The sequence below is a fragment of the Plecotus auritus genome, assembly GCF_963455305.1.
Source record: "Plecotus auritus genome assembly, chromosome: 1".
In the NCBI taxonomy this organism is placed as follows: Eukaryota; Metazoa; Chordata; class Mammalia; order Chiroptera; family Vespertilionidae; genus Plecotus; species Plecotus auritus.
Window position 1 is genome coordinate 154,198,928 of NC_137770.1, and position 14,874 is coordinate 154,213,801.

General features: G+C 44.8%; 1 protein-coding gene across 13 annotated transcripts in view; it reads right to left on the bottom strand.

Annotated features, from left to right (window-relative positions):
* The window catches only part of CELF2 (CUGBP Elav-like family member 2), a 559,496-nt gene that overhangs the window by 20,253 nt on the left and 524,369 nt on the right, over positions 1-14,874 (bottom strand). For 7 of the 13 annotated variants that reach the window (XM_080656743.1, XM_080656742.1, XM_080656735.1 and 4 more), the window contains exon 10: positions 375-494. In XM_080656743.1, coding sequence (XP_080512869.1) covers positions 375-494 — 120 coding nt within the window. Of the gene's footprint in view, positions 1-362; positions 495-14,874 lie in introns of all 13 variants that reach the window. The other 6 variants (XM_080656732.1, XM_080656738.1, XM_080656740.1 and 3 more) reach the window with 1 other exon arrangement.

Below are 14,874 nucleotides of genomic sequence, written 5' to 3' on the forward strand. Positions count from 1 at the left end.
GAGCGGGACCCGTGCGTCCTGATTTCTGGTCCATCAATTTTTCTATTATTAGCACACTGCCTCTCAGAAGAACAGAACAAATCCCAAACCCAACCAAACCCTCGAAACCTACAAATGTCTGCCAACCCCAGAAACGTATGGATGGATATGCACACACTGCATATTAGAGGAGACTGGGGGTGATGAGGGGTTGGGTGTTTTGAGGCAAAATGAACCTAGACAGCGTCTGCCTATCAAAGCATGCGCTCCTCCATCCCAAGTATTAGTTCTCCCTGTTACATATCCTTTTTAGGTCACTCTGGCTGACCGTTTTCTGTGGAGAATTTGGGGGAAGGCTGTCCACCAGAGCAGCAAATACTCACTGTTTATGGTACCTGCGAGTGCATTAATATTATTCAGTCCAACTGTGGCTCCCGCCAGTCCTTGCAGAGTCCCGAGAGAGGTCAAAGAGTTCATGGCCGCACCAGCAGTGGAGTTGGGAGTTGAAGCAGCCACTGAAAAGCAAGAGAAGGATGGGGAAATGGGGAGAGAAAGCACAAGATGAGTGAGAACCAACTGGCCCAGTAAGTCAGCTGTCAGCACAGCAGGGGAAGCCAGGGAGTCGTGCTAGTGTATTGGGTGGGAAAGACACAGGGGATTGTACTTGTGGCACTTTTGACCATTAGATTTGGTGATTAATAAAAAATGATCATAGCTCTACTAGTATTTGGCCAGTGCAGTGAACACCCTCATTGCTGGTTGAGGAAAATTCGAGAAGCGGGGCCTGAGAGATGGGTAGTCAGTCCCCTTGTGTCCTGATTTCCAGTCCATCAATTTTTAAAGGCCCCAGTCCTCTAAGCCTCCTCCTCCGGGTTAACACATTAAGGAGTGGAGGAGTAAAATGGTAATGCTTGGCTTCCTTATTGTTTCTGCTGCAGAGTTGGCACTTTCTCAATGAAGTTTTGAAAAAAAAAAAAAAATCACATCTTCCTGAGTATGACAGGAGACTCCAGGACCCTGGTGGCAGTGGTAATAGACAGGGTGGAGTATAAGAGAGAAAACCATTTTGCTCCAGATTCTCCTTCCCCTGTCTCCCACATCCCCCCACACCTCTTTTTATTTTTATTTATTTATTTTTAAAATTGATTTTAGAGAGAAGAGTGGGGAGGGAGGGAAAGAAGGGAGAAGAAAGAGGGAAGAGAGAGAAAGAGCCATAGATTTGTTGTTCTATTTATTTATGTATTCACTGGTTGATTCTTGTATGTGCCCTGACCGGAGATTGAACCCACAACCTTGGTATATTGGGATGATGATCTAACCAACTGAGCTACCCGGCCAGGCACCCCCCCCCCCCACCATCTCTTTCAAATGATAGCTTTATTGGTATATAATTCACATACCATACAATTTACCCCTTTAAAGTATACAGTTCAGTGGTTTTTAGTATATTTACAGAGTGAACAACCAGCACCACTATCTAATTTTAGAATATTAAAAAAATTGATTTTTACAGAGAAAGGAGAGGAGAGGGAGAGAGAGAGAAACATCCATGAGAGGGGAAACATAAACTGGCTGCCTCCTGTACGCCTGCAACCTGGGTTGGGCATGTGACTCGACAAGGAATGAACTAGCAACCTCTTGGTGCATGGTCCACGCTCAACCATTGAGCACATTGCCTAGGCTAGAACATTTTTATTACTCTCAAAAGAAACCCATACCCTTCTAACACTGGAAACCACTGATCTACTTTCTCTATGGATTTGCCTATTAACATTTCATATAAATGAAATCTTAAAATATGTGATCTTTTGTGACTGTCTATTTTCACTTATCACAATGTTTCCAAGGTTCATCCATGTTGTAGCCTGGGTCAATGCTTTCTCCCTTTTTATTGCTAAACTAGAGGCCTGGTGCACGAAATTTGTGCACGAGGAGAGGGGGTGTCCCTCAGCCTGGCCTGCACCCTCTCCAATCTGGGATCCCTCAAAGGATGTCCTACTGCCGGTTTACAGGAATTGGGCCTAAACCGGCAGTCAGACATCCCTCTTGCAATCCGGGACTGCTGGCTCCTAACCGCTCACCTGCCTGCCTGGCTGCCTGATTGCCCCTAACCACTCTGCCTGCCAGCCTGCTCACCCCCAACTGCCCCCCCCGCCAGTGTGCTCGCCCCCAATTGCCCCCCCCCCCCCCGCTGGCCTGCTCACCCCCAACTGCCCCCTGGCTGGCCTGCTCACTCCAAACTGCCCCTCCCCCCACTGTCCTGATCACCCCCAACTGACCCCCACTGACAGCCTGCTTGACCCCAACTGGCCCCCCTGTGGTCTGCTCACCCCTACCTACCCCCCGCCCCCCACCGGCCTAATCACCCACAACTGCTGTCCCATCCTGGCCTGATCATCCACAACTGCCCTCCCTCTACCTCAGCCCCTCCACCATGGCTTTGTCCAGAAGAATATCCGGAAGGTCTCCTGGAAGGTCTCCCAGTCTAATTAGTATATTACCCTTTTATTAGTATAGGTAGAGGCCTGGGGCACGGGTGGGGGCCGGCTGGTTTGCCCTGAAGGGTGTCCCGGAGCAGGGTGGGGGTTCCCTTGGGGCGTGGGGTGGCCTGGGCGAGGGGCCTGTGGTGGTTTGCTGGCCAGCCATGACTCCATGGGGTGAGTGTCCCTGCTGGGGGTGTGTGGCCAGCCTGGGTGAGGGGCTGAGGGCTGTTTTCAGGCTGGCCACACCCCCTTCAGGGTGGGGGTTCCTGCTGGGGTGCCTGGCCAGCCTGGGTGAGGGGCTGATGGCTGTTTGCAGGCTGGCCATGCCCCCCAGCAGGGACTCTTACTCCATGGGGGTGTGGCCAGCCTCAGTGAGGGGCTGATGGCTGTTTGAAGGCTGGCCAAGCCCCCAGTGGGTACCCTCACCCCATGGGAGTGTGGCCAGCCTGGGTAAGGGGCTTTTTTTTTCTTTTTCTTTTTTCAGCACCTCCTTGAGGCCAGGGCTGGCTGGAAGCAGGTATCTGGGATTTATTTATCTTCTGTAATTGAAACTTTGTAGCCTTGAGTGGAGGCCAGGGCTGGCCAGGGCAGGCGGGAAGCTTGGCTTCCTCCATCGCCAGGGGCAACCCAAACCTCCTGCTGGCTCCAGCTCCGTGGCTGCTGCCATCTTAGTTGGGTTAATTTGCATACTCGCTCCTGATTGGCTGGTGGGTGTAGCAGAATGATGGTTAATTTGCATGTTTCTCTTTTATTAGTGTAGATAATATTCTATTGTATGGAAACACTACACTTTGCTTATCCTTTCACCAGCTGTGGGCATTTTGGTTGCTTCCATGTTTGGGCTATTAGGAATAATGCTGCTATAAGCATTGTGTACAACTTTTTGTGTAGACATGTTTTCAGTTCTCTTTTGTATACACATAGGACTGGGATTGCTGGGTCTATTTGTAGCTATACCAAACTATTTTACAAAGTAGTTGTACTCCCTATCCTTTTTATAGCTATTATAAAACAGCTATTATAAATATGTTAAAAAACAAAAGGAAACTGTGCTTAAAGAATTAAATAAAGGTATAATGATAATATTTCATCAAATAATAGAGATAAAAATTACAAAAATGAGCAAAATAGAAATTCTGGAATTGATAAATGCTTCTGTAACATTTCAACTATCTTTCATTTGTATAGCTTTACAATCTGTTGACTTTTCACACAAATCATCTTTATCCTGTTGATGAAGGTAGAGGCTTAAACTCAACCCTGACCACAGCTAAATGAAACCCGTGGTCTGCTTCTAGCCGTGAAATTGCTGTGAGTATGGAGCTTCCTTTCCATCTGGCTCGGCAGGAACTTCCTCCTTGCCCTGGATGTTCCTGCCAGCGGGAAGCACCCTGCTCTGCCTCCGAGACCACGCAGCACTGCTTGCAGTGTGCCTGGCTTGGAATCCCTTTTGAATGAGGACAGAGCAAATGTCTAAAAGTTGAATTCCCCACCTTGTCACATTTCTGTCCATGTACGACACTGGCTTCTGACACCTCATTATGTGTGTATCTTTTCTTTCTCTTTTTAAAAGTAAATTATATAGAATCAAACCACTGTTTCTAGTCCTTTGATATTATAAAACTTTTCAAATACAGACAAAAGCTGAGACAATAACAGTACAAACTCCCATAAACTCATATCCAGATTCTAGAATAGTTGAGAACCAACTCAACCCCCAAATCGAAGTGTATTTTATAGCAAATTGCAGACCTTATAACATTTCACTTCTACGTAATTTTGTAAGCAACTCTTAAAACTGTGGACCTTTTCTTTTACAACCCAAAAACAGTATTAAATCTTACAAAATTAGCAAACTTCCTTGGTTTCATTATGTGTTAATACCTTGTTTAGGATACTTTTCATCTATGTGTGTGAATAAGATAGACCTTTATCTGACCTTCTTGTACTGTCCTTAGTTTCACTACCAAATGACTGGGAGAATGTCCTCATTTTTCCATTCTCTGGAAGAGACAGTATAAGACTGAATATGTAAGGAGACATATGTAAAACTTTAAACAATAAAGAACTTTTTTTTAAAAAAAATTTGAATACGTATAATTTAAATGTTTGGTAGAACTTGCCAGTAAAAATGATCTTGACTTGATATTTCATGATGGTATGGCTTTAAAATATTAATTACATTCCTCTAATAAAGAAGATTATTCAACTTTTATTTTTCCTCTTGAATTAGTTTTATTAAGTTACAGCTTTCTAAGAAATTGTGTACTCTAAGATTTCAAATTTATATTGGCATGAAAGCCTAAGGTGCTGTTGAAAACAATAGAAATCTTGGTGGTGAGACATTAAGAGACTCACAGCTCCATAACAGCAGTGATAGGCCAGCTGGAGGTTTAACAGAGAGAACCAGAGACAGAGGCAGCTAAGAAGAGTCATCCTGGGGTCAGAGCAAGCTTCAAGGAATGGCCTTGAAGAGGCTCCCTGTGCAGGGGTCTGACCTGAACTGAATCAGGCTGCAGGCGCATTTTATGCCCAGGGCCAAACAACAGATCAAACAACTAGAAATTAGTGGAGGCTAACGGCTGGATGTGATAACAATAGAAACTGACCCACAGAAGTTTAACAGGAGATCAGGCAGAAAGGCAGGCAGAGAGCCATTTGGAAGAGTCATGCCATTTTAAAAAAGGAAATACAAGAATGTCACAACCTAAAGCTGTGTCTCGTGAGGAGTGACAGCAGACTCATTCAGTAGTAGAATAGGTCTCCTTGAACTAGCCTAGCTAAGTCACTAAGTAAACAAGAAGAAATTGGGTCTGGGGGTGGGGAAATAGAGAAGGATCAGTGTCCAGAATTGTTATATTACCTAAAATGTCCAGTTGTAAACAATTAGGAGAAGTGTGATCTAGACACAGCAAGAACACAAGTGACAGAGACTGTTTGAGAGGGTTTAGATTCTGTACTTAAACAAAGACACCAAGGCAACTATCATAAATATGTTCAAAAAACTAAAGGAACCCATGTTTAAAGAAATAAAAAATTGATCCAGCTGGCGTGGCTCAGTGGTTGAGTGTTGACCTATGAACCAGGAGGTCATGGTTCAATTCCCAGTCAGGGTACATGCCCAGGTTGCGGGCTTGATCCTCAGTGAGGGGCGTGCAGGAGGCAGCCGATCAATGATACTCTCTCATCATTGATGTCTCTATCTCACCCCTCTCCCTTCATCTCTGAAATCAACAAAAATATATTTAAAAAAAAGAATTAAAAAATGTATGCTGATCATGTTTCATCAAATAATAGAGATGGAAATTACTAAAATGAACAAAAAGGACATTTTGGAACTGAAAAGTTAATATAGAAATGAAAAATTCACTGTGGGGCTCAACAGTTGATTTGAGCAGGCAGAAGACTGAGCCTCAGAGAGAGATGTGGCACACCATTAATCACACTAACATACATGTAATGGGAGTACCAAAAGAAGAGAAAAGAGCAGAAAAAATATTCAAAGAGACAAAATGACCAAAAAGTCCCCAATTTTGATAAAACACATTAATTTATACGTATAAGAAAGTCAACAAACTACAAATAAAAATTAAGCAAAGAGATCCATCCCTAGACATGTGATAGTAAAAATGCTGAAAGCTAAAGATAAAACGCTTAAATTCAGCAAGAGAAAAAAAAAAAAAAAAGACTCCTTATGTATAAGGGAGTCCCAATAAGATTAACAGCTGATTTCTCAGAACAAACAGTGAACCAAAAGGTGGCAGGAAGGCATATTCCAAGTGCTGAAAAGAAAAATCTATGAATTAAGAATCCTATATCCAGCAAAACTATCTTCCAAAACCAAAGGAGAAACAACAACATTCCTAAATGAACAAAAATAGAGAATTTGTGGCTAGCAGATGTGTTTTACAGGAAACACTAAAGCGAATTCCTCAGGCTGAAAGCGAATGATTCCAGACAGTAATTACAGTACACACACATACACACACCGAAAAAACAAAAACAAAACAAAACCCCCAAACAAGCCCAAAGAACACTGATGAAGTAATTATGCAATTATAAAAGACAGTGTAATTGCATTTTTCCTCTTGTCTTCTCTTAACTGATTTAAAAATCAATTGTCTAAAAACAATATGCATATAATTGCATTGGTTGGGCCTGTAACATATGGAAATGTAACATATTTGACAATAAAAGCACAAAGGCAGTTGTGAGGACAACACTGGAGTAAGGAAATTATGCCGGATGGTAATCAAAAAGAAACGAAGAGAACCAAAAATGATAAATAAGAGGATTACAAACAAACTCTATTGATATATATTTGCTCCCCTTTATTCTTCCAGTTTCTTTAAAAGATAGTAGGTTGTATGGAATAATAGTTTTAACAATACATTGCTGGGTTTGGAGCACACAGATGTAATGTGTGTATAAAAAATAGCACAAGGGGAGGAGGAGAGAGCTCTGTGGGAGATTTCTGTATTTCACCGGCATGGAGTGAGCATAAATCTGAAGTAGATTCTGTAAGTTATAGTGTCTGTTGCAAGTCCTAGGGAAATCGCTAAGAAAGTAAAATTTGAAAATATTGAAAAAATCATTAAAGAAATTAAAATGCTATATTAGAAAATATTTACTTAATGAAAAATAAAGCCATAAAGGTGAAATAGAGGAACAAAAAGACACGTGACATATAGAAAACAAAAGTACAAAGGCACATGTAAATGCAACCATATCAATAATAACACTAAATGTGAATGAATTAAACAATCCAACCAGAAGGCAGGGATTGTCAGACTGGGTTAAAAAAATAAAAACTAGTCCTGGCTGGGTGGCTTGGTTGATTGGCGTGTCATCCCATGCACCAAAAGGTTGCCGATGTGATCCCTGGTCGGGGTGTGCATCGGAGGCAACCGATCGATGTTGCTCTCTCTCCCTTTCCTCTCTAAAATCAATAAAAAATGTATCTTCAGGTGAGTATTTAAAAAACAAAAGAAAAACCAAAACCCAGCTCTGTCTATGCTGTCTACAGAAGACACACTTCAGATTCAAAGGTACAAATAGGTTGAAAGTAAAAGGATGGAAATATAAACTATGCAACCAGCAAGCATGGGAGACTTCATAACAATTTTGGATAAAGAAAATTGGATAAACTGCTTGCACTGCAAAGGACCTTAACATGCCTTCATGAAAATCTATTTTTGTCCTGATGAAATGTAGCTAAAAAAGGACTCCAGTGCAGGTATACAATGACTGTCAGAAAACCCTTACGTATTTCAGGCTCTGTTCTTTACCTCTCTGCGTCAGACTCTTCATTTAGATCCGAGAGAAGGGAAAGGAGTGGGAAGGAACCCAGTGAGAAGAGGAGATACTCTTGCACAGCACAGAACATGAATAGGAAGCAAACTGGGATGAGGTGTGGGAGGGAGCTAATAGGTAACTGGATGAGGATATTCTGGTACTTGTCTGACAAACAAGTGGGAGCTGCTGTTATTGTCAGAAGGCCCCCAGTCTTGGTCGTCACACGCACCAATGATGGAGAAGTATGGGTGCCAAAGCACTGGGAGCAATCACCTGGAGAAGTCGCTTATCAGGAAGGGACACCCCACCTTCCTAAAGTCTTATGGTGCTGTAGTTAGGATGATGTTGTGGAGTATTCAATGTGATTGCTGGAAACACAAAACCTGTGACAGGGTCTTACTACCAGAGTCTCTGCAGCTTAAACGTTCCAGACCTCATTCGTCTCTAATCCTCTGCGCCACCCTTTGGGTGGGTCACCCTCCGTCTAACCTATGAGGTTGGTTAGCATGGGCATCCCTGAGGACCACAGGAAGAAGTGTCCTAGCTTGGCCCCAGAGATAATGAAAAATGAGCCTATAGCTCTAAATAAGTAACAAACATTACAATTTCGTCATCCTCGTCTAAAAACAAAACTGGAGGCAAAATGGGGTTGTAGTGAGAACTGAGTACTTTGGACTCAAATTGTTTCCTGCTCTTCCCAGGCTTCTGTTCCGGTATTTTTAAATGGTGAAAAAACAAAAACACAAAACCTAACTTAAAAGGTACGAGGATTAAAGTAAGCTGTGTAGTGAACTTGGTAATCATTTGGGGATTTTTAGGTCATCAATTATTGGGTACAGATGGAACTGAGCCTATACAGCATATATTTCATAAAACAACAAAAAATTGGACAAGACTTTCTCCACTTTCAGCCTAAACACCTTCAATTATTGATGAGTACACAAGCAATGGTGTTTTTCTGTTGAATGACCCTCTTCTATCTCACAGGAAGTTCTAGAGGGGAGCCCTCGTTCCAATCTGTGAGGCCCTCTCTTCCTACAAAGGCCACGGTGGGCACCACTGGCCACGAGGCTGCCCGCTGCTCTCTCATCCAGAGAAATCAAAGCAGCAGGAAACAGACCCATCAGTCACCTACTTCTAGCTGGAGTCTCACTCCACGTCAAGAGGGACAAGGAGCTGGATGACATTAGAGCTGGCTCATCTCACGCTTCATGGGTGACTTTCACATCCTCCCAGTCTCAGTCGGGTCTGAGGAAGAGGCGGTTAAAGTCAGACTCCGTGCTTGTGTGGATAAGTCACAATTTTGATGGCAGACCGTGAGTTGGAGAGAGAATTCATTACAGATACGTAAGTCATAGGAGCCCAGAGGAAGCCTGGGCTCGGAGGTGCTGGGAAAGGTGGACGAGGCTGGGTGGTTTACTGGGCCTGTTTTGGGACAGATAATAAAGAAACAGTATGCAGACTACAGGTCTCTGTGTCTTGGTTTTCTATTTATTTAAAAACTCAGGGAGACCAGTTACAGTGAACCAAGACTGCACAAAAGTTTTCTGCCTTTTTCTTATGCTGTTCTTAGGTAGTCCCCGCAGAAACATGGGGACAGGGAGAAGAACAGGAAGGAGAGAAACCAAGCATGAGACTAATAGCTTGCCTTAAAGTGAGAAGATGCCTTGTGCTTCAGACCTTTGGACAGGACTCTGAAAATTTGCCCCAATTTCAGTCTAAGTTGATTGCACATCTAGATGCCTTTCAGAACCTTTTGATTTTTAACAAGTAGTTTATATAAAGCAAAAGAAAAACTCAAATTTGTCACATGGCCAACCTCCATCAAATACTTCAAAACTAAGTAGTCAACAGACGTACAATAGAGGAGACCCAAGACACAATAGACAGAGACAAATTAAATGCCACCAACACACACACTTGCCTATTTCTGGGTTGGCAGACTGGCAAGGTGCTGCCTGGGTAATTGCATTCTGCCCACCTAAAATTCCCTTGTCTCCGCTGAGAACTGTATCCTTTGCTTTCTCAATTAAACTGTTTACAGAAGGAACATTTCGGAAGAAGGTGGTACATAAATGTAGGATCATAAACGCCCACAGCAATCTCTCCGTGGAAGGCCGCTCCCTGCAGAGAAGAGGCTGCACAGCCCAGAGCAGAGCAGTGGGGGAAGCTGAGCCGCCTCACCCGCTTGCTTACGGAGTGGCAGACTAACTCGTCGCATGTCGCGTTTTGTGCCTGTTTTACCACTGGTTAAAACCCCAACCAGCCCAAGGATGTTACGACCAGCTGGCTAACCAGGAATAAAATGGTCATGTGATGGCCGGAAGGCATATTTTTATTACCTCCCATGGTAACATAGTTCTGTGACATTTTATGGAAAAAAAAAAAGTGTGTGAAGGGCAGTGGGGTGTTAGTGAGGGGAGCTGGCGGGTAAAAGGGACACTGGTGGTGAGGATGTGTCAACTTTGACCTACTTACAGAATTTCTTTGCTCCTCTGACCAGGTTAGTTCACACTCGGAGGACTCTAGGCTGAGTAGTCTCCAAGCAGCCACCCTGCTCCAGGGGCTAAGTGTTTCCTCTTCAGGGCTGAGCTGCATCTTAGAGGAACAATATATCTAGAAGAGTTTTTGGCCCATGTCCCGACAGTGCCTACGTCATCAGGTCCCTTGCTCTACAAGGGGGGAAGGAATCAGGGGAGGGAGGAAAGCAAAGGAAAAAAAAAAAAAAAAAAAAGGAAGTAGAGCAAAGAAGGAAGGAGAAGAAGGGAAGGAAGATAACAGTGCTCCAAGGGCCCTGGGAATAAGCACTGTCTGATGGGCGGAGCTGAGAGCTGCACTTGCCCATGCCGCTCCAATGTCTGCTTCTCCTCCTGAATCCCCATCAGTAGCAGAGGACAGTACGTCTTTTACACGTGTTCATTTCAGGAAGGGTCCTCCCTGGCAGCCCGGGACCCAGACACGGAGTCAGCCCCGCTTTGGAGACGAGGAAGCAGAGGACCGCCCAGTGCGCACTGCGTGGGCGCAGCCCTGAGCTGGGCGCGGAGCCGGGATGAGGGGCCACACAGAGCCTGCCATCCAGATGTGCAACGATGTGGGGGAGGGGTGGTTAAGAAAACTTTCTTAAACCAACCCAAGTAACAAGCAAGCCTACTCTTATCTCACTTTAAAAGAAAATGTCATTTTCTTCTTAAGTTTATTTGTGCCAGAGATACATGCTTAGTTTTTTCCTCAGCTTTCCAGAGGAAAGGCCCTCACCCCACTTCTCTCTCTGCCCACGGGTAACTGGAGGGCACCCTCCCAGCCATGATCTCCCTGAGGGAGGGTAGTAACTAACCTGACTGGAGGGGCTGGAAGGACCCAACACCCACAGCGGCCAGGGAACAGGGGACACCAGTGGGTGCCTGACAAGGGCCATCCAGTACTCTGGTCCTTTTCTGACCCAACTTCCGCATTGCTGGGTAGGTAAGACTACGCTTGTGTGGTCCTCGGAGCTGTGCTTGGAGAGGGAGGTTAGAAGTGCTGCTGTGCTCTCTGCAGTAGCAGGATAATGATTCCTTCCCTACAGATGCCCATGTCCCAGTTCTGGAACCATGACTATGTTAGGCTACGTGACCAAGAGGAAGTCAAAAGTGCTGCTTGCTCGAGAGATGGGTGATGACCCTGGGTTATCTGGGAGGGCCCGGGTCATCACAGGGTCCTTGTCAGTGGAAGAGGGAGTGGAGAAAGAACCAGGGCAGTAAAAGAAAACTCAGTTGAGTGTAGCTTCTGCTACAGGAATAAAGCTAGTAATCATGGTAACTTATATTTATTGAGTGCTTAGCATATGCCTGTCATTGTTTTAAGGATTTTATGAGTATTAGCTCCTTTAATCATTTATAACTATCTTAGGTAATGTGTGGAAGGTCACACAGCTATAAGTGGTACAGCCAGGATCTAACCCAGCTGTCTGGCTCCAAAGCGTTAATATTATGCTGATATTGAACTTAAATTCCTATTTTGCACCTTGCACATATCTTGTGGCTACTGGGGAGATTTACTGGCAGAAGCAATGCATTTGCAGTCACTCAGATTCACCCCTACTTTTCTGCCTTGTCCCTTTCATCTGTAATACCTCGGGCTTGACTTAGCCAGGGTTAGCAATTATCTGCCAAATGGGAATAATGTGACTCAGCTCCAAGAAATGACATGATAATCAAATAATCAAATGAGGTGGCATTGATGTCTGATAGCTAGTAGACGATCAATAAGCATTTGTTGAGTCTATATCTGAAGGATGAGAATCTGGTTATTCTGTCCTCAGAAGGAGGTATTACATTGTTTTCACATCATTTTACAACACTTGAAGGTTCAACATTTCCCCCCTAGCGAGGCTGCTGCATGGATGACAAATTTTGCAGCCTCTCTCATTAGTCTGATCATCAGGAAACTCAGTCTGTGTGCATAAATTTGAGAGTGTCCAGGCCTGAAAGTCAAATTGAGTGAGAGAGAAACAGTTGATAAAAAGGTACAATTTAGCCTAGAGAGGAAGAATACTAAGGGAAGAGACAGTCTTAGGTCTTGACACCAAAAAGGTATTTTTTATAGCTCAAGAGACCAAAATGAGGATCAGTGGGTGATAGCTATAAGGAGGCAGATTCAGTACAAAGGAAGTGTCAACGGATTAGAATTCTTCCACAGTAAGCCCCACCGCCTCAGAGGCAGGTCCCCCCGTCTGTGAAATATGAAAGCCGGAGGCCTCTGATGGTCACGGATGGGATTCTGAAGGCCCTGAGGCTATGCTTGGTAGCCTTGGAGGGCCAATAAACTCACTTTTGAAAAGCTCTTATTGTTTCTACCAGTGCCAAACACACACCGCCTGCATCTCCTGGCAGGGGAACAAGGTCTGCAAGAAGGTGCAATTCTACTGGTTCAAGGCTGAACTTTGGTGAAGATTCCAATTTCCATTGCCCACAGCATAACTGAACAATAGGAAAACCTCAGTTCTAGTTAGAGACTGCAGACTAAACAGAAGCCTGATAAGGCTCAATACATAGTGTAGCTTCTGCCTTCTCCTCTCCCAGGAATGCATATAGCAGCTGCCCCACTGAACACACCCAGCTCAAATCCTGAATGACTGAATCGCAGAGAAAATGATTACTGAGAGAAAGGCCAGACTTTTGTGGTGTGGACCCTTCTGACCCATGGCCAGGGGGGCTGAGATGCTCTGACGGCCATTTGGTCAGAATCGTTCTGTCTGCTGGAGGTAGGGAACAAGTGCGGGCACAGTAACCATACACACATTTAATATCAAAGGTCACTTTTTAAAGAATTAATAGTCTAGGACTTCCTGCAGCAGGATTACTTGGAAGTAACCTCAGATCCGCTGAACTGAAATCTCTGGTGATGGGACCCAGGAATCTGATTTCAACAAGCCCTCTTGGTGTGTCTGGCTCAATAAAGCCTGAAGACCACTGGTCTCAGGGCTGTCCAAGTGCAGTATCATCAAATTCCACCAGGGCTGTGGGTAAAATTTAATTTGCAGCATGAGGAGATGAAAGGCTGCAGGGGGAGGTAAGGTTTGATTAGAAAGGGGAACAGATGCTAGGGGGCAGGAAACCAGGAGCAAAATACTAGGCAAGAGTAGTAAGTGATGATACAATCTTCTATGCAAGAAAACCCCACCAGGAGACAAGCTTATTAGAGAGCAGGAGTTCTTCCTTATTTTCTATAACCTACAAGAGTAACTGACATACCGTGGGCACTGAATTTCTGCTGAGTGAGTAGATGAAAATTCTACTGGAGACTCCATGTCCAGTTTCTCTTAGGACGAGGCCTATCTGGAGGCCTGAATGAGCTGGATGAAGGGCATCCCATTCCACCTCATGGCCTCCCAGAGGACTCCTAATGGCACACTGAGCCTGTGGCTGAGTGAAAGACCCAGCAAACCATTCCTTTTGCTTACATGCCAGAGAAAGAGGGTGGGTATTTAAAAAAATAGAATCAACGAAGCCAGTAGCGGCCTTGTCACCAGGATGGGGAGAGAGACCCTTCATGCTTCTGACATAACTCATGCAGGATGAGCCAGGAGCATGCACAAGGCCAAGTTCAAAGACCAGCCCAATAAACTGCCTTCTGCTTGAACCGGAATTGGGGACACACAAAGTAAAGTCCAGGTAGAAGGTGGGGTGATGAACATGGTTCCCACTTGGGGGCAAGGCTGCCTGCTGACTATGGGGAGCTCGGAGATCCCTCCACCCGTGCCCAGATCCACAAAGAGTAATTACGTGGCCCTTTGGGATTGACCACTTCTTCATTTACATCATTCTTCCTACGTGAACACTGCCTTCTCCTCCTTGTCTTTCACTGCAGGTCATGTCTATCATCAAGGCCAACCCAGAAAAGACTGTGCTTTCTAGGAACCAAAAGCATTTATTTCTTCATATTAACTCTCTTCCCGTTTCTCCTGGACAGCACGAGTTTTTTTAAGCAACAATGAAACAACATTAACACAGACAGCAAGAATCTGCCTTCGGTGCATTCATTAAACAGAACAATGGCATGGTGAAAGCACAGTGGCTTTGTGGTTTAGGACATAAAATAGCTGTAAGCACAGAAAACTGCCTGCATCAACCAACCAGACTTCAGGACACCGGAGCCTGCAGTTGTGTTCTGCCTCAGACGAGCTCGGACGCTGGAGTCCAACAGCGCAGGGAAGACTGTGAGGATGTAGAATAATTAAGCAGCGACACAGGCACTATCGCTATTAGCTAATCACAACCGTAGGGCAGTAACAGAACAGTTTCTCTTCTCCCATGGGGCCTAATTATTCCACAATAACCTCACCTCTCATTTTAGTTCATCTCTAAAAGATTTATTTTTGAGGGGTGGGAGGGTGGGAAGAGGAGGGATGAGACAGGGTAGGAGGAGGCTGTTGGCAGTAACAGAAGGTGCTGATAGGTGCTGCGGTGTTCGATCTCACTGCCTGACACCCTGTAAAAGGCACACCTCCCACGTGGTAAGCACCTGCATTGCATGCTTTCTTTCACGCCACCACTCCTACGCCACGCGGAGGCTGGTGAGCAACGTGGCGGTGCAACACAGGGCCGGACAAGCCATTACTGGTTCTCTAGAAGACGGG